The 27,471-nt window shown below is 52.2% G+C and overlaps 1 protein-coding gene across 3 annotated transcripts in view; it reads right to left on the reverse strand.

The window, feature by feature from the left end:
• Positions 1-27,471, reverse strand: part of LOC116424976 (Krueppel-like factor 6) — a 373,050-nt gene that overhangs the window by 21,851 nt on the left and 323,728 nt on the right. For 2 of the 3 annotated variants that reach the window (XM_031972080.2, XM_076369588.1), the window contains 3 exons: positions 2,510-2,683; positions 2,058-2,303; positions 205-416 (listed from right to left, as the gene is read on the reverse strand). In XM_031972080.2, the coding sequence (XP_031827940.2) occupies positions 205-416; positions 2,058-2,303; positions 2,510-2,683 (632 nt within the window). The remainder of the gene's footprint in view (positions 1-204; positions 417-2,057; positions 2,304-2,509; positions 2,684-27,471) is intronic. The other variant, XM_076369589.1, reaches the window with a different exon arrangement.

A 27,471-nucleotide genomic window follows, 5' to 3' on the forward strand; every position in this document is an offset into this window, starting at 1 on the left:
GTTACCTTTAAATGGTACAATTGTACTACAAATGAATATAGAAAAAATTGTTAAAACAGGTAGAGGTTGCAATAAGATAGAATATTATAGTTCCCTGTAACACGTATTCAGACAAGGCGACGGTTATGGGCGAAGTTCACCGAAAAGTTCTCAGGCATCGATCCATAAATAGCTCAACTGGAAAACGAACAAGCCAATGCTCACCTTGCGACACCCTGCGCGTTGCTGGTGGTAACCCTGACGATGGCGCTCCTGCCACCCGTCCCGTGAAGGTTGAGGTTGTGGACATCGAGCATCGAACTCCCGCTCGACGAGTGACTGGAGTTGGAATGACCTTGACCTGAGCCGGGGCTCGACGGTGGCGTCAGGATCTGACCTTCGCTTTCGCAGCCGCTGTCCTCCTCCTCCTCGATTTCCTGCGGGCCGCAAACGTAATTCATTACGCAACGGGATTACGATAACGGGGCTCTGATTAAAGTGCAAGCAACTGGTTAAAACGGTATCGGACATCGATACGCGACGCGGCGAGCGCGGCGAGCGCGGCGGGCGCGGCGCAGCGCGCCGGCCGTAGCCGGGCCGGCCCGGAATCGATCAATGGCAAATGACCTCGTAAACGGATTACACGGGCTGCAACGTGCGTGTGCAGGCGCGCGTTAAATTACATCGTGAGCCGCACGTAACCCGACGAAAATTGGGAAGAATCGTTATTTGTATAACCGGCCGTTCGTCCGGTAATTGAAATTTGACGGGCATTGTGCGGCGCGCGATTGCTACGGAACCGGAGGACCGGAAGCGGCGTTACGGCTCCGCGTAAATAGAGGCCGTTCTTTTCAGGGCCGCCTCGTTACCGGTACGCTCTCGCCGCCGCTGATCATTAGGCACTCGAATGAGCCCGTTCCCTGATATTGACAAACGAGGCTTCGTTTCCTCCGGTTGCGCAATCGCGGCGATATCTCGCGTGCGCGGGTCATGGTCGGCGAGGTCGAAACATTCAGATGTATTAACCCTTGCCACTCGGAAGTCTTCCGCTGGAGATGTTCAACGTTTTCGGATGGGTTACAGGCGACATTCTTTGAAACGAACTTTCGAGTTCGAAGGGTTAACCCTTTGAGGGAAGGGACTGTTAGTCACCGTTTCATTTGATAGAATAACGTTCTAGAGTTTTGAATATAATATTGAGCTTTGTATGGAGCATCCATCTGTGAAGTATAGAAGTGAGACAGTTTCTTAATTTATGTGTATTTTCTTTAGTTAATTTCAAAGAATGTCTGTACCTCGAACCGTTGAATATTTCCAAGGAGAAACTTCCGACTGCGAAGTGTTCAGAAATGTATTTGTTCCGTTTAAAACGATGTTGTTCAAAACAGGTTTCCCCTAACATCCCACTAAAGAGACGATCAAGCTCATTTACCGTTAGCGTCGCTCAACCTCCGACGAGCTGAACTGCAACGCGACCGAAACTTTCCCAACGATTTCCCCCGAAAATACACGCGCGATAGAAAAGCCGGTGGCCCGGAATAACATTTAAAAGGAATTTCATTTTCTAGAGTTGTTCACCTCGAGTCCCGCGTAGCCCGACGCTCCAAATCCGAAATAAAAAGGGGCTCATTCAACAGCCGGAATAGTCTTGCTCAGCAGGTTCGTTCGCGCGGCCCCGAGATTTACATAATCGTAAGTTAAGCATTCGCATGCAAAACAATCCGAGGCGTCCGGAATATTGAAAAGAAACGAAGGAACGTTTGGACGGGGACCGGTCCGAGCTGGATAAAAATAAACGGTGGGGGAGTGAAGGAAAAAAGAGGCGCAAAAAGACGGCTGGAAAGAGTGAAAGGAAAAAAGTGAAGGGACGGGGGCCGAGAAAGGGAGGGAACGACAGGGAGAGAGTAAGAAAGAGAGAGACAGAGAGAGAAAGAAAGATAGAGGAGAAGTAAAAGAAGAAAAGAATAGGAAGGGGGTTGGGATACGAGCGTCCGGACGCTGTCACCGAATAGGGAACCGTATCCCCGGGTAGAAAGTTTGGACGATAAGTGTCAGATGTAAATCCGGCTTGAACGCACCTCATGCTCCTCATCCTCTTCGAGATCCTCGCTGGGCTCTTTCTTGAGAATGAGTGCTGTGCACGAGAGGGAGGGCGAGCTGTCCCAGGACAACGCCGAACACGCCGAACTCGCCGACGACATCGACAAGGAATCGAGGTGTCGGTCCAGGAGATCCCTATCGCGGCCGTTGTGGTTGTGATCGCCGGGACTGAATTTTATGTCGTCGAGACAGAGCGTTTCCCTGTCCTCCGGCGACGTCGTCACCTACGTCGCATCAGGGACAAAGAGAAGAAACGGTTTTGACACTGCTGCTCGTGAACCAACGTTCCAAGGGTTGGACAGCGGGGAGGTTGGCGGGGGATGCTTTCGCTGGGTGGCGACGGCGATGGCCGGCGCCCGTTGGCGGGGGACAAGTGGACCTTCGTGAAGTGTCCCCGTGGGAGCACCCGACCGAATACGTCGTTACTCACCTCCATTTTGATTGGCGATTCGAATTGTGCGTTGGCGGTGCCCGTGGACGCTGTCCACGAGATTGGCGGCGCCCTGAAGAGGTTCCAGGGTGCCGTGTCCAATTCTGTGGGCAACTTTTTGTACGACTGCAGCTTCGGCTCGTCCTTCAGGTACCTCTCCATCTCGTAGCATGTCTGGAACAGGGGAGGAGATCGTTGTTAGCGACTTTGAAGTACGGTGAAGCCTGGACCGGCTCTGATAGGTCTGCGGAGAGCCGGACCGGGCTTGGGTTAGAGGAACCGGAGAATGTTTCTCGACCGTGCCCGTTGTTATTGGGGCTCTCGAATAACACGGATCACTGCTGGCAATTCTGTACACCGAGAATGGGGATGCGCCCGGTATGAAACGCCGTTCTTCTATGGAACGTCCGATTTCGTGTTTTGACAACCGCCGCCGTCGTAATTAGACTTTATGCAGATTCGGGGTTTAGGAGAATCGCCGGAGAAACAGAATTATGATGGATTATAGTTTTTCTAACGAATAATATAAAGAATACTATATTTTGGGTATATATTGTCTCGCATCGCGTGGAATCTGTATTTCTGCACCTTCGAAGTTCCCTGAATGCACAGAATACTCAGGCTAATCGTAATACATTTTATAATAGAAATTAATATACCGTAAAGTTTGAATACCAGGAGGATCGGATACCGTACGAATTACAAAGCACTTTCTCCGCTGACAATAACACTCGTTCGATCAAAGTCAAAATATATTCCCACGAAATCCCTCGAGCACCGGTCGCCATAGACGAACGGCGGGCGCGTAATTCCGATGAAAAGTTCCGAGGCATCGTCGTTTAATTGTTTGGAAACCTCGAGAGGCAACGGAACGATGCCGGACCCTTCAACAGCTTTCCCATTTAAAGCGAGTCCCGCCGTTACAAGATCATTACAGCTACAAAAGGTTCCGTCTTGTCAAAGTAAATCGCGCGAAAGGGGAGATCTTTGAGCCGATGCAACGGGAATAAAATACACCCGCGCGCCGTTCGTGTCTTTGTTACCGCTATCGGGCAGCCTTAAAGTGGCCTTATAGAAAAGAGAAATTATTGCGCAGCAGTGGCGGCGGCGGCGGCGGCGGCGGCGGCTGAGATAAGTGGTTTCATCCGTGAAACCACCGGACAAAACCGTCGCTGGCGTTGGTAACCGTTAGCGGCGGTAATAAATTGGCAGAGAATGCCCGAAGGAAGACGGCGAAGTACACGGGGATCGGTCCCGGCTATCTCGTGGCCGCTCGCGGCTTCGAACAAGAATAAAACCGGGCTTCGCCGCCGCTGAATATCTTCGCGTGATCCTCGTGCCAGCTGTAATTAATACTCAGTCGTCGCTCAACGGACTATTATAAATAACCGCCGGGACAGACGGGCCGAACGAATGATCCATAATCGGCGTGAAACTTATGGATGAATAACGCGCGTCGAACCAATTTAACCACGTCGATACGATAGTTACTTTTCGGTGTCCGTAGCAGGCGTACAAATGGAACTCAAGTTGAAACATAGAATATTAACCCTTCGAACTCTGTGTTCCCGTTTGATCTCCGTGAAATAAACATACCATCGACGAGTTAACGTCGTGTAACGTTCAAGTCTAAAGAATACAACCGTCACGGTTTCCAAATACAGCCACGTCCGCGGCGAGCCGTGAATTACCCGAACCGAAAATAATAACGAGGAGGACAGAGGCGTAATGAGAAATCGCCCGGGAGACGGTGGCCGAGGGTGGCGAGGGCCAGAGGCGAAGCTCGCGCCGGGCGAAACTTTTATTAAAACCGGCGCGCTTTAATATACAAAGCGCATTTATCTTGAACGCCGCCGCCACGCTCTCTCCTCTTCTCTTGATCGCCCGGTTCCCCGTGTATTATACCGTTCAAGATGAACGACACTTTTCCTATTTAAATTTCCCGGGCTCCCCCGCGGTGTCGCATAAATTCCCTATCGCGCGCGAAAATATTAAAGGGAGCGACGCGGCGGCCCGCTGAGGAGAGGACACGTTCCACGGTCCGAGCGGAACCGGGGAAGGACCTCGCGGAGGACGCGGCCAGCCAGCGACGTAATCTGATTTCGTGGCATGGTTCCCGCACAATTCCTCGCGCGCACGCCAGCCAGCATAACTTTGCACTCCGTCTCGGAGGAGCTGTACCGAACTGGCACGGCCTACGGGAAGTTCGGCAAACTCGCGGCGAGTGCCCGTGTCGCCGGGCGTCGATGTGTTCCCGCGTGCGCGCGGATGCTGCAGATAATTTCGCCGGTGCTGTCTCGAGAAGTTCCCGTCGCCGCCGGTGTCTGTCGCCGTCCCGGATCGAAACCTTCCGCCAGACTTTCCGATATACCGAAAGACTGCCACCCCGTTCCCGACCCCTCGACGCCCGACCACCGCGATTCTCGAGCACGCCCGCCGATATGGGGGTCATTACCGAGTTACGGTGTACTCCTACCATTTCTGGACCTCTGGATTTCGAGCTCCTGGAGATTTCTTGAATCGATCGGTCAAACTATTCCTAATGGTTGATATTTCGAGTTCTTCGTCGACGGTTTCTTTTTGAAGGAAAGAAGATAATGGTGAACAACGGTCCGCTGTTGTGGTATGTAATGCCTCGGTTGAGAATCGAGTCCCGATTGCGTCGAATAGAGTTTGACGCTGTGAAATGTCATGGAGGTGATGCAGGTTTTAAGGGAAGAACTGAGTTGTTAAATAACAGCTAAATCGTTACGATAGAGGTGATATAGTGCTTCGAAGAGATATTGAATTATTTTCGTTATTCTTCGTTGTTACGTTGTATGCGATTGTGATTCGCCAGTGTCCCGCAGGAAATTGTAAAACAAGGGAACCGAAGTTCTTCGGCAGCGACATTCTTTTAAAAAGGCGGCGTCAAGCTTTCGAGGATTGCACTTCTCGCCTGGCGAATGTATATTCGAGGGTACAAAAGAAATATTCCTGAATAGAGGTGCGAGATTCAAAGGAATTTAATTGAACGTCGCGCGCGCGTGAACCCCCATTGTCGTCTTTCGACATTGTCGAAGGAGATTTCGAAATTCACGGCGCGGCGGGAGGCGCGAGGAAGGTCGGGCGCGCGGTAATTATCCGTTATAATACCGGGGATTTCCCGATCATTGTAACGCTAATTAAACCGGAGAGACGGCACGCAGCCGCGGCGACATCGTCGTCGCATTTTGATGGCCGACAGCAACAATCGTTCGATGAATCTGCATGCCCCGGCTCCCGACGCTATAAATTGCTCCCCGGGTCGCATTGACAGGTAAGCAACGCCGGCCGCGCCGCTGTAAATATAATGAGGGTCGGCATTGTAAAATTTGACACGCGTAACCGGCGAATTACAAATACCGCGCCCGCGACAATTATTGCCCGACGCCCGGCGAAATTTGTTAGCGATACGCGATTGCACGGAATTATTAATTCCACGTACGCGCGCTGCAAACTCTTTCATTAACGCTCCGGAATATTTCCGAGGCCGTAATTAAATATCGAAACGCGTGACTTCGATATTCACGGCGAAAAATTGCCCCTCTCAGGGGGCGCCGTTATCGAGTTTCTAAATCGCCAGGAATTTCTCCTCCCCGCGACGTTAATTCTTTCCGTCCATTATTTCCGCGCGAAAGTTCGAAAGTGTGTCGGGAGACGGTCAACGTCTCGACGCCGGGGATTTTCGGGAGGCACGAAAAATGGCATCCGGACGGAATTACAGGACTCCGTCCAATATCGTCCCCTCGCTAAGAAAAATAATCGTCCTCGGACTCCTTCATTATTCACGATTAAAGTTCGTCCGTGGAGCCCGCGGGAACGAGTAACGGCGTTAATATAACTTGGAAAGAAATTTTATCGCCCGCCTGTCCCCTCCGCGTCGCGTCGCGCAACTTTTGCTAATCGTCATCGACTTTGATCAGCGGACTGATGAGAAATCGCCGGAGCGGTTTAAACAGTCTGATACGCTTCCGGTTCTGGAGGAAATTGTCAGCGACAGGTCTCGGATGTAACCATGTAAGAGAAAAAGGAATATCGCGACCCTTTAATATCCCCGATATTGGCTCAAAGGATCGGGGTAAATTGAAAAATTCACGCTGCCACCTCGCGGATAGCTGTAACGAGATTCCCATAACTTTCGTCATCTCGCCGGGAAAAGTGTCGATTCGCGTCGGCCGATGGCAGAATAGCTACACGCGTCGTTGAGGTTTGCGAGCAGACAATGGTCGCAGCTGTACGTGTCCTCGAAACCCGAGGAAGGTGCGGCGGAGTTATCCCGTTACCGTTATTTCATGGGAATAGAGGAGGATTCGGTGCTAGAAGAAAATTTCTAATGAAACCGTGGAAACATTTCGATTCCACGGGAGAAGCATTAACGCTTGAACGCGATTGTTGCCAACGCGATGTACATCGAAGCGTTGCGAGACGAGATAAAAGGGGAGCACCGAAATTGAATGAATTACCTTTCGAAAAAAGTTTGTAAGAGGAATTTGCCAATAAAATATGGACCATAATTCGATCAACAGAGTTCGTTTCGCCAGAAACAATAGCGGCAGAGACGGTGTAGTTACAAAGGAATCCACAATGCCGCGGAACGGCCGTCCTTTTAGCGCTTCCCGGATTGTTCCGCGAAGCGAATTACCTTCGCGGAAGGTATTCCGGATTCCTTTGTTTTCCGCGTGTAAACGGGCCACTTTTTCCCCGTTGGAAACCGGCGGGCGGAGGCGGAGGGGGACGCAAACCGAGCGGGCGGGCTGAGATTAAGCTTTACGACGTTCGTGTGGACGTCCTTTTACCATCGGCTCCATTAAATCCGGAACCGCGTAATAATTTAGAAGTTCACGACGACGACGACGGGGTCGTGGCCGATCGCGGCCGGAACCAGCTATCGTTTCCCATCGCGGCGGCTCGGCGCGCCGGTCACGGAATCCTCCATTACGCTTTTACCGATGAACCCGTCGTTCCTGGATTTACGGAACGCACGCCACTGGACCGTTACCGTTTCTATTTATCGGCCGAAATCACGCCTGTTCGGTGATTAACCATCGGCCATTAGCACGCGGAACGCTGCGCGAGGGATTCGCTATTTTTAGGCCGAACGGCGTTCGGTTCTGAGACGATCAAAGAGTTACAATCGCACCGGCGCGTAAAATGCTTTACGATCGGACGGATTAACCTGCAATCAAGCATCAATAGAACCGCGTCGAATGCACGATCATAGTGATTCAACGGTTGCCTCATAGTTTACGAGGTACTAAGACGTTAATCCCTTTCAAATGATCATCCTAGTCGATTTCAGTTTAACAACGGCGCGGAATTGGCCCGCGACCCGCGCTACCCGATTCGTTTTACTACAATGTATCAAGAAAATCGGAAGACTATAACCGAGGGGAACCTTAAACCGCGGTCCAATGCGATTGTCAGAAACACAAATTTATGGCGCCGCTCTATTTCCCGGTTATACCGTTACCGATGATCCCGGCGAACGCGCAGTATTTACGACCGAAGACCTATCGAACTCGTACGTTCCGTCAACGGAAACGGTTTCCGTCGCCGTTACTACCCTCCCTCCGACCACTGGTCATGCGCTTTTCATGTAAGATCTATCTTTTAGTCGCTGATAACGTAACCGAGAAGATACGTTTCTATACCTAAAATTCTATACCTAATATTAAACTTCTAATTTCTCGTCGAATTAGTTTCACAAAATATCCTCTCCATCTCATCAGAAGACGTTAAAATATTTCTAACGAAAAACTTCCGAGTGCAGAGGGACCTTCAATTCCCGTTACACTAGCAGTCAAATTTCTGGGTGTCGTCCACAGCCAGCACTGTGCGTCGCCGAGAATTTTAATTCCTGAGTCTATTTAAAAAGTTACCCAAACTGGGTTGACACAGCGAACGAAGCGCCGAAGAGAGTATAAATTATTCCGTTCCCAGAAGATCTCCGAAACATCCTTGCCTTCCGCGAAACCGCACGAGCCGCAATATCATGCCTCCCTCCGCCATGGCGGATGCGACTGATCACGGACGTAAGACAAAGCGGCGGAAAACGGAGGAAAGATCTCGGCGCGGCGGCGGCGGCGTCGTCGTCGTCGTTTCGCTGGCGCGCATCCCTGAAGAGGTATGTAAACAAGTGGGTGTATGTGACGCGATTCTCCGTAGACCGTGTTCCCGGCGTAACGAGGTGGGAGGGCGGGCACAAAGACAAACCCGCCGGTTCATTCATAACAAGAGGAAAACTTGGCCGCGTATAGGTGAGCTCGGAATACGCCGCGCGCGATGGCTCCTTCGCGCCAATGCTCTGAGCTCGTTTCCCGGTTATTCCGCCGCGCTGCTCGCGGCTCTGCGGATTCAACTCGCTCCTTTGTCATCCTCCTTCTGTCTCTCGCCCTCCCACTGTCATTTTCGATCGGGATCTTTGTACGGTCGCCGCCGCGCGGAGAATGGGCCGCGTTCAATGAACCTTTCTGCTCGACCGGGGAATCGAAAGTGTAATGCGGAATTTAATGAATAGGCCGCGCATCTTTGCGCGTTTAACGTTGCAAAGGTGTCTAGAAGCGAACGGGACAGTCGTTCTCATAGAATTCCATATATTTAAGTTAGGTGCTTCTATAAGAAGACAAGTCGCTGTTTGTGCATCATACTTGTCGCACCGCATTTTAACCCTTAGCAGTCCTATGTCGAGTCAGTCCTATATTTATTTGTAGTCACTCGTCGAGCGGGAGTTCGATGCTCGATGTCCACAACCTCAACCTTCACGGGACGGGTGGCAGGGACGCCATCGTCAGGGTTACCACCAGCAACGAGCAGGGTGTCGCAAGGTGAGCATTGGCTTGTTCGTTTTCCAGTTGAGCTATTTATGGATCGATGGCTGAGAAGTTTTCGGTGAACTTCGCCCATAACCGTCGCCTTGTCTGAATACGTGTTACAGGAAACTATAAGATCGTCTAATATACTAAATCCTTTGTTAACCTTAATCTCCAACGAGGATGTTTAGAAACATTAACCCTTAGCAGTCCTGTGTCGAGTCAGACCCGACATTCTATCTTATTGCAACCTCTACTTGTTTTAACAATTTTTTCTATATTCATTTGTAGTATCACAATTGTACCATTTAAAGGTAACATTTCAGTAACTCCCGAATATTCTTGTATAAATAAATACGACGTTCACTCGACGTGAACCTCAAAGTGGGAAACCAAGAGCACTTCGGACCGCAAAGGGTTAAAAGAGCAAAGTATTCCTTTTAACGTAGATTGCTAGATATCGACCATTCCGTAGACGCGGGACAATCGAATCGTCGACTTGTCTTAAATCGCGGTTTCAGCCTTCGCACATTCCCGAAATCACCGTGAACATAAGGAGAGGAAGGTATCTCGGGATCAGCGATTCCGAAGGATGTTCAATTTGCCGGAGATAATGGTCGGCCGATAGAATCGACCTTGGCGATAACCGTATCAGTCGAGTATCCACGTAACAAAGCGGTCGTGTCGGTACGCGCGGCTCGGCCGTACGAGCAGGAAAAAGATAAAGGATACACAGTTAGATTAGACGGCACGGCGGGTTGAAACGTTCTAGCTGCGCGACCGGGAAGACATCGGGAACGACGCGCGTATCCGGAACTCTCTCTTATCGAGGCCCACCAGATCCAACCGGTCTTCCCATCCAGCGCAAACTCGTCCCCCATCCCCCATCCGGCCAGAAATCCTTTCCAGAAACCGGAATTCTGCGTTACTCACCCCGCAAAGACGCCCTGACGGTAACGATTCGGCTGGCAGTAACAGTAAAATAAACCACCGCGGCGAGTGCGTCTTCGAGGCTGGAATTCGAACTCCGAATCGTCGAAAATAGGGAAAACGACGAGAAAAATAGGGGGAACGTCGGATAGAAAGACGCAGAATTATCGAGGAATAAGTAGCGATCGGTTTTAGTTAATCACAAGGCTGGCTACACGGAGAATTACCCGATGCGAGTAGTAATCTAGATCTACGCTTCGCCTCTGCCTCAGCATCACGGTATAATCGAACTCTGAAATGAACTACCGAAGCAACCGATAGATTAGTATTACCAAACCAGTTAATGAACGATATTTTCCAAATGATCTCACTGGACGTGCAACAGCAGTGAAACGTCTCGCAACGAAACGAATAAAAATCCTAAGGAAATTCTGTCGAATGTAACACCGGAACCTTCGCCTGTCGACAGCGCGGAAGGACGCAAAGTTTCGCAGTAATTCCGCGGTCCTGTCATTAACAGTGCCCGCGGCCCGCCGTAGGGGAAATGAATGATAACCGGGGCTGGTTTCGCGCGCAGAACCGTCAATGCATTTCTGCCCTCCTGCGGAGGCGAGCGCCGGTGGCAGGCTGCCAGGTCGTTAAAGAGATTCCCGCAACTTTAAAGGTGCCGTAAACCCGCGAATTTATCTCGTCCTTTCCTCCTACTTTCTCGAGCTCGTAGCAACGAGTGCGCGGCCGTCCCCCCTCCCGGTCGGCCAACAAAATTTCGAGGAAAGCATCGCCAACCTTTTTCACGAAGCGGGCGCCCCAGCTTCGTCGTCTTGAGCTTCCATCTCCCTTCCATCTTTCCCTCTCTCTCTCTGTCTCTCTGTCTCTGGTACCGAACGGCGAAGTGATAGTCGGGGAGGAGGGCGGAGTCAGGTGCATTCCACGGATATCAGGATTTCGGTCGGTGGAACTGATTAAATGGAATATATCGTGTCCCGGTTCCCGTACACGTACCCTACAATCGGAGGAGATACGAAACCGCACGGCGACACTTTGTCGCACGGTCGGACAGGATTTACGAGCGCGGGTCCTTTAGGCGTTTGAATTACTATCTCGATTTTACGAAATCGAGAGGAGTGTCGAACTACCAGACGCGGTGCCAAGTTTCCTCTTTCCCGTGCCGTATACATGAATGTATATATATATATATATATATATATATATATATATATATATATATATATATACACACATATATATATATATATATATACATATATATATATAGGTGGCCCGGCACCGGCCATCCCCCCGGATTTATCGTACCGGAACTACCGCTCGGAATCGAAGGCTTCAACGATTAACGATCGCCCCCGCCGGTTTTGCTGGCCAACGTTACCCGGGACAGTGAGATGTAATATATTTTCACGATTTCTTGGACGGCGCTCGGCGCGGAACGTTTAGTAGAATGGATATTTCCCTCTTGGAATTCTATCGGAAGTAAAATATCTTCTGCTATGAATTCCGACCGCCTGATTTATAGATCGTCACGCGGAAAATATAAATTCCGTCTCGCGGCGGACCGCGGCGCTACCGTTCGCGCTCGTCCTAAATGTCGGCGTCTTGTCCTCGGCTCGCGACGAAACACGGAATTATTCTCGGTGGAATATTTTTATCTAACAGTGAAAATATTGTTACGGAGAAGCCCGGTGTGCTCGAGGAGTTAAAATTATCCCCGTCCCCGCGAAAGAATCTCTAATCCAAAGTGAATCATCGGGCGGCACCACGTGTCGGTTTCCCACCCCCGACAATAACGACGCGCGCGCTCAACGAGCGACGGTCGCTAATCTTTCCGTGCGCCCCGTAAATGCATTCACGCCGGCGTTGCGCGCGTCCCCGTCTTCCCGCGGCAGCCCCATAAAGCGGAGCATCGGCCGATTCGGAGTTCCATCCCCGTAATTCGATTATGGATACCCGAGCGAGCCGCGCGGCCCTTGTTCCGAGCGCAATCGAACGTCCTTCAGAAGCGTTTCCGCGCGGGCTGCGTTCCGATTGGTCGCCGAGCCGAAACAATCGGACACCGACGGAGACGCGGAGGACGTCGCCGGCGTCGCGGTGGTCGTCGGAATTCATGGTCGACGCTTTCCGGCCGCTCGAAAATAGAGCAGAAAGCCGTCGACCGAGCGGCTCGGCGGCCGGGGTCAGGGTTAACGACGCTAACAAGCCGTGGCTGAGTGACTTACGACTAATTCAACGTCCGAGCACCCTCCCCGCCGCCTGGCCGGTCGCGATCGTCCACGAACAGATGCTCGTGGGGACGCGCCCCGATGGAACGCGATGCGGGCCGGGGCTGGCCGGTCTCGTTAGGGCGCGGTCGCGCCACCGACGAGACGCTGTAATTGTTTGTTATTGTTGTGACGTCACCTCGTTAAGGGCGTTCGCGCGTCCACTCTCGTTAGCCGGTCATTTGTAACCCCGTCCCTCCGGTCGCGCCCCGCGGGCTCCGCGCGCGCGATCGGGAAACGCGGGAAACTCCGATTCGGTATGCGCCAGCAGACTAGCCGGACCGTGTCGCTACGGCGGATTCCTTCCTCGGCTGCTTGATGGGGATAAATTGATCGAGCCGGTCACTCCGGGTTACGCGGCTATGTTCCTTTGTTAATGTGGGTCAATGCGCTTGAGGTTCTGCTACGTTGCTCATGCGAATCTTCGCTGGGGAATGTGAACGGTTACGTGTCGATGAGCGTTAGGAAGGTTTGGACGAGAAACGACTGTAACGCAGGATTTCGTGAGCGTCAAATGAAATGGTAAACATTCGTTGGGATAGTACTGCAATGTTACTCGAAAGCTACGGAAAGGATTCCTTGAGGACACTGTTTAGCATCCTGTCTAGTCAACGTCTTGCTGTTCATTGTACTCCGAGATTCTTCATTTTGCAATTATCGAAAGGATAACAATGTTTCTCTGATTACTAAAGGAACTGATTCACCAACACGCAAATTGAATTGTAAGTCGATTAAAGTCTCGGTAGATGAACTCTTGGAGTTTTCGCGGAGTTTCAAAAAGTCAATTCAACTGCTCGGTAGTTCTAGTGTTAAGAGGGCACCGATTCTAGAAACTGGGAGAATAATTCTGTGACACTTTCTGTGATTACAAGGTCATGGTCATTTTTGGAAGATCAAACGTGTCGGAACGAGAGAAGGAGTTCGGAATCTGCGAGTATAGAATATCCTCGGCGCATCTTCGGAACGAAGTGTCTCTACTATTAAACAGGATCCTGGACCGTGACGTATCGACACCTCGGTTCGCTCTTCGCAGCCATTTATTGCAGACGCTTGAAGCGCGGCCGAGCTGACCAACGGACATGACGGAAACATATTTCACGACGAATGCACCGTCGATACGTTTTACCCGGCTCCTCTGGCCTGCATCCGATCGTTACTGTCGTACTCGATGAACGCGGTCGTACGTTCGCAGGAGCATTCGCCCGAATGGAGGAACCTCGTCGACCGATTCGCTCGTTTGCCGACTATATCGTGGTTCCTGCAATCCTCTGGAAAGCTTCTACAGTCGGAACTTCAAGTTGGAAAGTTCGGAATCCAAGAAAATCTAATTCTAACTCGAATCATGTGAACTTTGAAGTATTTTTCATACCTCTCGCTGTGTACTTTATTATATGAAAATATGTATTATGTGATACAGCAAAGTATATAACAAGAGAAGATTCGAGTGCAAAGGGTTCAGAACGAATTATTCAATTTATCTATTTCCTGAACAATCGGGAACAATCAGCGACGAGCGAAGTTTCCCGAGAAGACCTCCACGATCCCGAAAGCTTCGAAGAAAACAGCATTACCCCATCTCGGAAGGCAGCAGCGTGGACAACGACGCGCGGTCTCCATCGCGTAGCGTCGATCGAGGAAGTAGAAAAAGCCTGCGAGAGCAAGAAGAAAGGAAATCCCTCGTACGCGAGCTGGAGCGTGGAAAATAGGGGAGGCACGAGAGCCCAGGCCACCGCAGAAGAATCTCGAGGAATGCCGGAGCGATCCGGCGCGGCTCCTCGCCGCGACTGCGACGGCTGCGTCGTTGACGACGGAGTTTTTGCTCGATTTGCTCGGGAGCGTGGAAGATTGCGACCTACGGCGGTAACAGCGTCCCCGGGAACGAGCAGCCAGCCGCGGCGGCGTTCGGATCGGTGATACGGACGCGAGCGGCGGGGTTGGGACAGCGCGATACGACTACGCGCCCTCCGGTGGCGACGAAAAATCTGTTTGATCTCGGTTGTACAACGAAAAAGCCAGTTAGTTTGCGGTTCTTCTGGGAATTCGAAGCCTATGATCCTTGGCAATGATCCCTCTCGTGTCCCGGATCCTCGGCGGGGGGCTGATGCCGCGCTTTGAACGTTCCACCGGGAAGACGGGAGCGGGCGCGGAGGGGCCTGGCAGACGAGACAATGAGAAGAAGATCGCCGGAGCAAGGACGCAAGAGGATTCCTCCTTGACGATAAGCTCCTCGGTTCACAAAGGGACGACGGAGGCTAATAAAAATCGGCTGTTTGCTTAGCCAACGCTATTACCCGGCGTCCTCCGGCACGATAAAACCGGCTGTCGGCGAAATTGATGCCGCGTGTAGGACGTCTCCTCGGCGAACAACGAAAACACGTGTCGATAGTAATTCATTCTAACATCGAGGATCCATAACGTGGTCGAACCGGTTGAGATTTCCGAATTTCCGATTGGAATTTGAATCTCGGATAACTAACTGCTAGACGCTACCATTCGAACAAGGAAATCAACCCCTGTACAGCCCCTTATAACATGAATCCGTGGGTTCGGTAGCATCCAGGATTTTCCCGGTTCCGGAATGCAGCAAACGAGACGCGACCCGGCGCAGCGCGATATAAAAAGGAGGAGATAACGATCTCTCGGGGCCCGATAGCATAACGAGCAAAGGGGGCAATAAAAGTTTCGGCAATAAAGATCCGCGGCAGTAAAAATCAAGCTAGGACCCCGGGGTAATGGCCCGTGAAAATTTTAAAAGCTCCGCCCCGGTCCGATTACAATAATTCCGTTGCTCGTACGAATCCCTTAATGTCGTCCACCAGCGGCCGGATCCGCGCGCGTCCTCGCGGCTACCGCTCCGGCGGACGCTCGCCGCGCGGACGGGATATCGTCCTTATCTGTATTCACGGGCACGATATAAATTGCGTAATAAATCGCGAGGCAACTGTCGCCGGGGCGAACCGTCTATCGTAAACCTAATTGGTTTACGTGCGCCGCTGATGCGCCAGGACCCGGGGAAGCGTCGCCGGAGAACAGGGAAACCCGAGACGACGAGGCGTCTAGGTTCAGCGAGAGGTATGATATAGGAGCGAGGCGGGCGGAGGCGCGTGTAAATTGCAATGGGCGGTTGGACGTGGCAGGAACACGGGGAACCCTCGGGAAGAGAGGCGAAACGGAGCGGAGCGCCGCGCCGTTTTCTTCTTTTTCATCGGGCGCTCGCCTCCCTCGCCGCTCGACGGGCCCAGCGCTCGCTTAAGAGGCCTCCCCACTGAGACTTTTGCACACATTGTTTCGAAATTCGAGTCCCGGACGGAATGAACTCGAGAAATCGGCGATGCCGCGGCTTCTCGGGGATGGAGGCTGAATATTCATGAGCTGAGAATGGTGTCTTGTTTCGGACGCCGTGGATTCGATTTTTAATAGCCTGCTTTGATTACGGCGTGGACGGTTATTCTTAGGAGTAAGGATCTTTTCGTTTCTCCTCGGTGGAACTGTTGTAACCGATCAAACCGATACGTCTAAAAGATAATTGATGTTCTGGAAGTGCACTCTATTTTCGACGATTCGAACATAGTTTATTCTCATTGCGAAGATTTTCTGAGAAATTGTCGAATAAATTCTTATACCAACGCAAGAATAAACGCGTGAAAACTTAGAGACTTCTCTAATTCCTGCGAGAATTTCTACATAAATCATTCTAATTGCTCGGTAGTGTCAGCGTTCAGACCTTCCGGAAAGAATCTCGAAGATCGTCGTGATAAGAAAATGTCACTGCGGAGATCTCCCTTAAGGGACGCGGCCATTGAAAACGCGATTCCTTTTCCCGTTTCTTCCCGCCCCCGTCTCTCATTATCCTCTTCCTCCGTCGTTCTCGGAGCCGTCGCGAGAAGCCGGGAGCATTCGCGTACGGGACTGGCTTTTCGCCGGCTGGCTGCGCTAGCCAGCCGGGCTCCCGCCGTAAATCTGCGTAATGAGGCGTGTCGAAAGGCGGCTTACCTGACGAACTATAATGCCACCGACCGACGATTGGTTCTGGCTCTTTCATGGCCCCTACATTCACCGAAGATTCTTTCAATGTCCCTTTCCATCCCCGGCCGCCGCCGCCGCGGCGTTTCTTGCGCCGCGTCTTCCTCTCGTTATTTCTACAATTATCCGATGCCTGACGGTATCTCGGACCCGCGCGGAATTTTCATTAGCCCCCGGCCAGCCGGCCGGTCTCAATGGGAGCCCCGTTCCGCGAGCGTCAGCGCGCGGGTTCGCGGCTAATTGAACGACGCCATTGGCGCTCCGCCGGAGCCACCGTGACCGATTCGGACCGGCTTTCACGCCAAGTTTTTGCGCGATCGGCAAGGAAATGATGGCCGAATGCAAGTGTCCGCGCGTCGCTGCGCTGCGTTCAGCTACCGCTTCGTTAACGGTTCTCCGTACAGCGCGCGGAGTTCGCGTGCATATGAATACCGAGCATTCAATTTAAGGAACCGCGGTACGAGCCGATAATTCTGTCGATTCACCGGCGACTAACGTTCAGTTTACTGTATATTAATATTCAATTGTCCCGTTTCCATGATGATAGAGAACATATATCGGCCGATGTTAATTAGTACGATACACGCGACGAATTATTGAAATTATACGAGATGACAAGAAGATTCCGATATATAAAAATGAATATCGACGAAGCATCAATTACAACAACCTGCCCTCGAACTCTTCAACCCTTACCTTCATCGATCGATACATAATACCCGCACCAAAGGGTACATTTATTCAGCGACAATCGAATCGCCATTGGTAAAGGGTGGTATATTAATTTCTCGGGAATAGTTCGAAAGTCTGGCCCTTAGGAATCTTCTTTCCGCGCGGCTGAATGGAAAAGATCCCAGACCGTCGGCGGCGCCGGTAGACATTATTAAATTACATTTACAATCGAGTCGGGGGGGTGCGCGCAGGGTGCCGCGGGGGTGGACGGGGGCGCGGAGCAAGGCGACGTCGGTGGTGGAGGAAAAGTGGCGGAGTAGGGACAAAGAGGAACCGGCGTTCGCTCGCGGCCGTATATATTAATTTGCTGTCGACAATACATATTCAAGTTGGAATTCATACGCTGTCAGAGGCAGTGCTCGCTCGACTGAATAGATAGACATTATGGATGTTATACGGAAGCAGGAGTGCCGAGAGTGGGACGCGCGACGTATGGGAGCGTATATGCACGTTTCGCGTACGGTTCGCGTCGCCGCGGCCGACCGCGTGTGCACGATAGAGGCCGACGAATATGAGGAAAGAAAGGAAGGAAGAAGGGGATGGCGGGGGCGTGCGACACGGGAAAGAGAAAGGGGGACAGGGGGAGTGACTGCCACTGCACGTTCCGCCGTGACGTGACATCCTATTCGAGAACACGCGCCGCATGTAATGAGCGGTTCCGAAACTTCTCCGGTAACCGTCGAACGAGGCTACTCGCGTTTTGCGTATGGTGTTTATTGCTCTGCGGATGATGTATAGGGAACGCGACATTTCGTCTCGTTATCGTGGCATCATCGAGGGAGTCCGATCTTCCAGGGAGAAATCGGTTGATCGTGTCGGCACTGGATCGAAAAATGGAATTCAGGCTGCTCGATTCGTTGAGAATGATCGTTGGGAGTGTTTAGCGAATTTGAATGGCAAATGCCACTGTTCTACGGATGCTTACAGAACGTTCTGGAGCTTGATGTAAGTGGCGGGGCCCATTAACGAGCCGAGGTAATCCGTTTAAGGAAGAAATGCTCAAGAGAAAAGTTCCTCGCAGCTAGAAAAGTTCCGGGAAGTTCATAGTAACCTAGCCGAATGAACTGTTCCGAAGGTGCAATTTATCTGACTCATCCACCTCCCCGCGTTCCACTTCGGGTACTTCTTGAGTTACTACTGAACCCTGAACTACGCCAACTGTCCTTGATATAGGGTCAGTTCTAAGAAGATTTTTTCACTTCGATAAGGCTCCGCGACTGAAGTTTCAAGTCAAGCTAAATGTTCGAAACACTTCAACGGTACAGACGTTACATTAACATCCGTATCGATATTCACGCAATTTCGATGCTACGCGAGATGAATAACAATTCAAGCTCTCTTGAGAAAACACCATTCTACGGTCGATATCCAATCGCTATCGATAAAGGAACCTTCTTGAACTCCTGCGAAATGGTGTTTGAACCATTCCAATAGTACACACGTTACATTCGTTAAAACCCGTACCGATATCGGAGCAACAATTCCGATGACACGCGAGATAAATAAAAAAACTCCCCGACGAAACACCGTTCCGCTGTCACCAGTATCCAATCGCTATCGATAAAGGAACCCTCAACCTCCAGGCCAATCTTTCCATCCAATTAAGTAAACCCGGCCGATAAAAGGCGTCCCGCTGCTGGCGAGCTGCAAACACGGTAGGAATTTCGAGCAGGCCGCTGATGCGAGGATTACACGGGTTCGAGTGTGAATTTCAATTCCGATTTGAATTAAGATAAGCCGCGCCGCACGCGGGCCGCTCGTGCTTTTTTTTCGAGGCGGGTAGCAGCTTGCAGATGCTATCAAATAACAAGGAAAATCTAATTACGCCGGAAACACTTGGCCGGATCGGTTCTGGGCGACCTGTGCCGCGTGATCGACGTCGTCTAGGCTGCTCCCGGCGGCGCTCCACGGGCTCGCCGAGCGAGTCCAGCCGCGCGGAAGAAAAGATGCCGCGATGGGCCCCGGGCCAACGTATATAGAACGAACCCGTCCGCGGATGTACGGCCGCGTAAATCACTGCCGCGGAACCGAGGGAAACTTCGGGTCCTCTGTTCCGTTCGCCGACGAGCCCGGAGGCCATAACTTTAAGCCGGTCGACTTGCTCGACGACGACGACGACGACGACGACGACGACGACGACGACGACGGCGACGACGGAGGCAGCGCATCGAGACGCGCTGTCGACTTTCCACGGTTCCGGTGTTCCATTTACGCGAGAACCCGCGCGAACCGGGCAACTGCCAGCCCTGTGCCAGAAGAATTCGTTTCGCGAGCGAACGAGACGTGACAGATTTACGGGCGAACGCGCCGTTCCGTCTTCCGTCTCTTCGCGAGCACCGGGAAAAAGCTTCGATGAAGAATTTACCGATTAATTGCCGGGGACAAGGTCCGAGCGCCGCTGGCTAGAGGAAGATGAGAAGTTTACGAGTTGATTGTCTCGTGGATTATTCGGTGTCTTTGTTGCGGATTACAGGAGTGTCTTAAGGGTGGAACGTACAGGGAAATTTCGAGAGCGACGCGGAAATGTGTTTGTTTGCGACGAGAAGAGATCTGATTTTGAACATTGAGAAACCGATGTGCACGGATGCACATTAGAAAGCCGTACAATGAAGATGTTCAGGAAACGGGGACAGGCGTGCTCAAAGCGAGCGACCACATGAAAAGAAATTGCAAGACGAAACTGAATGCCTGCCGCGGTAAGTTCCCGTTGCCACTATTCATTTATGTAAATGCATGCGACCGCGCGTGCACTTGCACACACTCTTTAAAGTAGAAACTTCTATGGCGAGCGTGCGAATATTAAGAGACGCGAGCCGTAAAATTTCTCGATCTTAAATTAAAATACTCTTTATATTAACGTTTTAATGAGAGGCGGTCCCTGTTTCGCCGCGGAAAGCACCGCGGTTCCACGGACGGCGATCAACGCGGAAGTTACCACCGGAGGTGGGTCCTCTTGGTCCTTAACTACTATAGAAGCTCCAACTTATGCGACTATTCTAAAACATCTCGAAAACCGCCAAAGTTTACCGCTAACTAGTACCGTCCTATAGTAGTTAAAACATTTGACCGGCGAATGAAAATTTTTCATTGCAGCTCTCAGAGTTATAGTTTCCAAAATGACACTGTAGCTCCTAAAACGACACCGTAGTTTTCGAGACGGCACTATGGTTCCACAATCAATACTGCAGCTACCAAAGCGAAGCCATAGCCACCGAAATAACACATCAGCGCATCAGTTAGCGGTTAACCTTTCAGCTACTGCACGCCACTATTGTCACCATCATCGATAGCCGTGCACATTATAGTCTAATTTAACGAACCGTCAAGTGCTCAGAAGCTAGCACTCTAATTGGTCAAATTCGTTCTAACTCTGGTCATCCCCGGATCGCGCAACAAAGAGGACTCGTGTCCCATAACATCACGAGTGCCAGGTTCTCAGCACTTTACGGTAATCGCACAGTGGAAAATTCTATCAGTGAAACCTCGTCGTGCAGCGTCGCTAGTCCTGCGGTAGCTAAGAGGTCCACCCCAGCGAGAGCATCGTTCGTTTGGTTAGAAGATGGCGACGAGGACCGGCGCTGACATCCGGACCATCCGGCTCACGGATGCGAGAAAGGCGGCAGCCTCGACCGATTTCGGCTATTATCCGCAGAAATATGATCTCGGCCGAGCGACGGTAAGAAAACATAACTTTCCTTTTCAAGAGGAGCCACAGGAGTATCCATTGTTGCAGGCGGGCAGGGCCGAACCGCGAAGTCGGGGCCGGGCCATTGTGCTCCGGCGGCGCCGCTCGCAGAATTCTACCTGGCCCCATTATATCACCGTTGAAAGTGGCACGGCTGATGGGGTTCGCGCACGTGCGTGCTCCGCCGCGCAGCGCTGATTCAAGAGGCCCGGCCCCGGCCCCCGGGAACAATGAGCGGGGCTCGCCGCGCGTCGAGGATGAAAGTCTACGGTTACACGGCCGTCGCGGAATAATCGGCCGGCCGATCGATATAATCGGCGGCTTCGTCCTCCGGCGTCCCGCGCCGCGCAACTTTCACGCTCGCCGCGGCCGTAAATGGCGTCCCCGCGGAAAGTGAACCGCGAGGCGTCTCTTTCTCTCCCCGCGTGGCCGTCACGCAATCGCGAAACCCCGTAATCGTCGAGTCACGCGGAAAGTTCTGCCGTTTCCCCGGAGAGCGTAATGAAGCAATTTTTGAGGCTGAATCACTTCAACGACGCGGCCGGCCGCTTCCGTCTCGGGCTCCTTTTTGTTCGTGGAATGTCGGTCGTTCTCGGTTATTACGTAATTGATTGGGGCTGGAAAGATCTCTGCGGAGGAATCTTTTAATGCTAGCTCCGCGAACTGTGGGATGTTCTCAGAATCTGTCCGGTCGAGTGTATCTCTGCCTGTTTTGAATTTTTAAGTAACGGTCCCCGTGTCACGGCTGTTTCCGCGGTGTCCGCGTGACAAAACGGTCCCCGAAATTTCCTGACGCTGCGCCGCGAAGTGATCCGAGCCGAAAGTTTGTCAACCGTTCCATAATTCGACGTTACGTAACGGACCGGTCGAAAGCGTGGGATTTGGCCAACCTTGGCCGGCTCCCCGAGAAGAAATCGATCTTTCCAGGCGGTTCCGAAAACGGTCAACCGGGCTAGCGGTCCATTTTCAGCGCGAGATGAAAGGAGAGCCCGTCGCGCTCCGAAAACAGAGCAATTAATGAGAACCGCGGAGCGAGCCGGTGGCTTTCCACGAATCGCCATGCGCGGCGCCTGCTGAAACTCCGGTCGGGTAATTTTAATTGAAATATGGCCGGTGCACGCGCGGATCCGCGTATCTCCTCCATCCAGCGTCCCGTAATTACTAATTACAACATTCGTTGTTTATGAAAAAGCTTGTTAATTACGTTTCCCGGGCGGTAAAAACGAATTCGCGCGCGCGCCGCTCTCCGCTGGAAAATATTAGACGCGGCCCAGGCGATTACATACCTCGCCGGGAAAAATGAAATCCTCCGCGCGCCAGAGATTCCGGAAAACGAGGATCTCCGGGCGTATTATTATCTTCGGCGCGTAGCCGCTAATTGCAAGTTACACTCCATTCCGATTTTTCCGTTTGCGAAAGATATCGCGCCAAAATATATGGTACGCAGTTTACGACTGCCACGCGGACTGGTTTCGCGCGCCGATTTCAGCGCAGACTAATATATCGAAAAGGGTAAGCGGAGCGACATTAAAGCAAGATTCCAAATAGCGCGGATACTCGGTGAGCCCGCGCTCACGGAAAAAGGAAAGCGCGGAGCGAATCCGGTCAATCGGGTCTAATGAATCGTTGTAACCGCGGAGTCACACGCGATCCTCTTATTTATAGTGGTATCACCGTTACTGTTCGTTTCGAAACGACGACGCTTCCTCTATGAGTCAACTTTTACGGCGCTGCTCGTTTCTCGGGGAGACTGGCGACAATTTTTCCCCGCGTGTCTCCGATAAACTCGATGGCGCTCGAAGAACGTCGGAGTCACGGTTCCCTTTAATTACTTTCGAAACAGAGTCGACCGCAACTGAAAATTTCCCTTGAATTTGAGCGACGCGCGATAACGGGACGCGTGAGCTACGCATTCGCGGAATATCTACGCGGAAACGCGCTCGTTCGGCAAAACTTCAAATGATAACCGGGTCTCGCGCGTTGTAACAGAGGGTTGCTCAAACGTTGACTCGTTAACGTCTCGATTAGCCCACGTGTGCTCGGCTGTTGGCCCTCTCCTCTCCTTCGGCCTCTCTTCGCCGTCCTCTCTTTGCCAGCCGATGCATAATTCAAGCGCTATACGGGCCGCCGCGAGGCAAAGACTCCGCGATCAATTGCTACACCGTAGAGCCTCGTGGTCGCCGGTCTGAGGGAAACTGTTTCTAACACTTGGCATTGCCTGTTAATGGTTATTTACGGGCAGCGAGCGAGCTTTTGCTACGGGGGAGCCGGCGATTAACCGGACTGCGCTGAAATCGGTTACAAAACTCTCTCTCTCTCTCTCCCTCTCTTTTTCTCTCCCTCTCACGCTCTTTCGCCTCTTCGGCGGTCTCCGTCCACTGCCTTTTCCTCTGTTCGGGCTAAAAACAACATCGATTCCCGTTTCTTTGCGCGTGCACGGAAACTTCAGGCGGTTCTGATTTATGTCGCCGGTGTAAATTAATATTACGGCAGTTTTAATGCCGTCCGGTTTGCGCACCGGCTGCCGCGGCGTGACGCGGTGAAAAACGCGCGGCGATCGTTAACGAGATACCTTCGCCTTTAGCAGCGATCGCTCGTTTCGACTTCTTATCGGTCCACATTTGGTAGGCCGATAATTAGATACGTAATACAGCGAATGTGGCCTGGCTCGCTGAAACGTTCCAGCTAGGTGGCCGGGGTTGATTACACTAATTACTGTGTTTAGGATACGCAAATACACAACGTTGGTTTACGATCGGGGGATATGGTTGCGAGCAAATTGTTTACTTAATTAAATTTCATTATAATAACAGCGTCGGTAATGAACCTGCCGGCCAAGGAGCCAGAACGGAATCGAATTTTTTACGCGTCGATCGATATGTTAGATCGATGTACAGTCGACTCATTCTTTCGCGTTTGACAGGTGACTCTCAGCTGCCATAAGTTCGTATATTAAAATAATCAACCCTTATTCATAACATTAACCTTTGCCCAACGCATCGATACACGAATCAACACACGTTTCGTCATTAATCACCATCAAACAACGTCACCTGTATCCCATCGGAAAATACCGAATATTCATATCAGATTTCATTCATTATCAGAACCATCGTCCATAGCTTCGAACTCCAATTCCGAAGCCTCGAACATCCCGAATGATTCTCACTCGATCCACCGCTCGTCAGCGAAAATAAGCAACCGCACTCGGTCCCGTCGAGCCCAGGAATCGACGAAACGCCCAATCTCCCGCGAAACGCTCAATCGCTCAGAAAACCTCGACGGCGACGGGGTCGTAGCAGCGTGGGCGTAGGACGGAGTTCTTTCAAAACTCGGGCGTCCCCGGGAAATTTTATTGGCAACGCGTAAAGGGACCGTTTCCAAGGACCATACGTGCGCGAGCCGCGTGCCGGATGGGTCCTTGGCGTTTCCCGGTTTTCATTCCGAACAGGTTTTAGACGCGGGCGGCGCAGTCTAGCAGCGGAGGGACGGGAAAGGCGTTCGCAAACCGGAGGAAGAGCACGGGGCGGAGGGTGGAGGGCTGGAATCGACTTTGTTGCTCGAAGGTTTACACGGCCAATCTCGCTTTGATGTCCCTCCCGCCTCCCGCCTGCGCCCTCCTCCGCCGCCGAGCTACGACACAACCCCTTACTACCGGGGAAACACATACAGCCAGATTACGTTTGTCGTGCGCCGGGCGGCGCGTACACACGAACCGAGCGCACGCATATTTATACGACGATATAAGTGTGCTCGCGTGTGTTTGCCTCGGTCTCCAGGCCTCCGGTTTCCGGTCCGTGGACGCGTAGTCATGTGTAAACCTCTGTGCTCTTTGCCGGGGATCGCACGGGGGCCGGCCGCGCCGGGGATGATTCTTCACGGTAGCCAGGAAGCGCCGAGGAAGAGAGGAAGGACGTTCCGGATTCTCGGATTAACCCTCTCCCGGCCGAACGGTAACCGGTCGCCTTTGAGACCTCGTAAATAATGACAATGGGGACCGTGTTTGCGGATATTGTTCGGGTAACCCGGAGACAAAGGCCTGTCCGATCGGAGTCACGTTCTCCGTGCCGCTGCGAGACGTTCTTGAGAGGCTGAGAGACTTTTCGAGCGATCAATTCTTCGAGGTGTGAGATACATTGCGATTGGAATGTACGTGTCTCATTGGCAGAATTCTAGTTTGTATATTTATCGGTGAAACCTTGCAATTGTTCTTGTTAGATAGTAAACTGATCAATCATGGTTAGCGATCACCAGCGCGATAACTCCAGTTTCTATATTCATCCGCAGAGCCGAGAAACACTACGATCAATTCGGTGTGCATTATTCTATACAAAGAAGAATCTTCCGAGTGTCGCGTACATTCCTCCGCGAACCTTTCCAATCAGTTCCAATCGCGTCGTCGGAAGGGCTAATCAATTGCAATTCACGTGTTCCAGCGGGGTCCAAGAAACGGCCGCCGCAAGCCTGTAAACCCCGTCTAACACGGCGCGCCGCCTAACGACGCACTTTCGTTGGGATAAGAAACACCTGTCCCCCGGTCCCCGTGTTCGAAAACGTTTATCCCCGCCCCGGCCGCGGACAATCGGATCGGTTCCTTCAATCGTGGCCGCCGACGGGAGTCCACAAATTTCGTTACGGGGCTGGTCCGGCTGGTGCGACGCTTGGCCGGCGAGCGAGCTCCGCGACAGCCGGGGATAAAGGTAATTTCTTCGGGAGACGGGCTGCAGTTTGCGTGTTTCGTACCGAACACCTGCGACCTCTGCGTGGGACCGGTCTCCGTCCAGATGCAAAACGCGCCGCTGGTAATCTTCCCTCCGCTTCGAGCGGTCTCCGAACCGTCCCCGTGTTATTATGCGGTTTCGTGTTTCTGTACGATTACCGGCGTGTCCCCGCCGGAGGATCGCCGAGTTCTGTAGAAGGGAAAAGCGGGGCCTCGGTTATACGCCGCACTGGCGGGGACGCGTGATGGAATTTCTTATCGGTATCGATTTCGGATTCATATGAAAATGATCAATTTGTCGAGGGAGTTTACGACCGCTGGGGCCGAACCGCCTCGCGCGCGGTGGATCGACTCTGAGATCCATAAATACGCATTATCCGTGGCCGAAGGGAACGGCTAATTTCATTAAATCGGGGATAGGGGGGGAGGAGCGAACGTTCCGCGCGGGACGCGAACCGTTCTCGCGGTACGTAGCCGAACGGAATCGATCTGCCGATAAAAGGGGTCGTAAGGGACCCCGTAGAGCCGCGAATTTTACGATCGATCGTGAAAACGGGTGTAAAGCAGCGATTCGGTACGAGCTCCGTCCCCCGATTTTCGTTCGCGCGGGTTCCTTCCGAGCGGCACTCGCGTCGGGGGTCACGGAATCGCGCGCGACCGCCGCGTCACGGAATTTACGCGCGGATCGCTCGGGAGACCGGTTCGAGAGCCGCGTTTCGAGGCGGCCAGAGAGAGCCAACGGTTCGTTCGTGTCGACGTGTAATTTCTCCGCGTGTCGGCCGCGCGGGAAAAATAGAGGAGAAAAATAACGGAGCGAACGAACGAGAGAGTGCAACGCGAGCCGCAACACGCGCGCGTCACATCGCCGGCCGCGGGATCTCCCCTTCACTTGTTGCGCGTTACGCGAGAGTACGAGGAAGTCGTTCGAGTCCGACGTTCCTGGAACGCGAATTAATTGCCGGCGTCGAATTGTATCGTGTTAGATTCCCGGGATCCCCGTCCGGGTCCGTGAAACGGTACTTTAATTTCCGCGCACGCACGGCCGCGTCACACGACCGCCATCTTGTTAACAGTTCCGCGCCGAAGAATTTCCAGCGTGCGAAAATTGCCGTCTCGTGAGGCATGCTCGTAACGTCCGAGATCCCTGGCCCCGAACGACGCCGCGCGACGTCGTTTTTTCATGGAAATGGTCCGGCCGGTGTTTATAACCGCGATAGAGCTGGTCGGAGCGGTTCTGACGGCGTCAAAGCAAACCGGTGCGCGGTACTCGGTCACTGCAGACGCTTCCGGGTTCAACGGAGATAATGAGTCAGCGGGGATGTGCTCCGCGATAACCGTTGTTTTTGGAACAATCGTCTGCTACTGAATTTAGCAAGGAAACGCGTGAATTTATTTGGAAGACCAACGATGTCGCTTTACTGGTTCAGAGCTAACAGCTGCTTCTGTCGCAATGGTAAATATGTTCGGACGATTAAATTGCTACCTATCAGCGTTCGATAACAAGTTTCGTATAAACATAGGTTCGCTAATAAATATCAACGATCGAGCGATTGAAATTGTCGCTCGGTCGTATCGGTTCGGAAGCCGAACTTCGATTACCTAACGGTTAGAAAAGAGCGAACTGCCGCTTACGCATGATTTATACCGTCCAATGATCCATCCGAACGGACGATCGGGGAGTCAGTTAACGATTGGCATTCCGAGACGTGTCGATCTCATTACTTTCATTACTGTTCTGGCCGCACAAGGCTCGGGGCCCGGTCCGATGC

Source organism: Nomia melanderi, chromosome 7 (assembly GCF_051020985.1).
Source record: "Nomia melanderi isolate GNS246 chromosome 7, iyNomMela1, whole genome shotgun sequence".
Lineage (NCBI taxonomy): Eukaryota > Metazoa > Arthropoda > Insecta > Hymenoptera > Halictidae > Nomia > Nomia melanderi.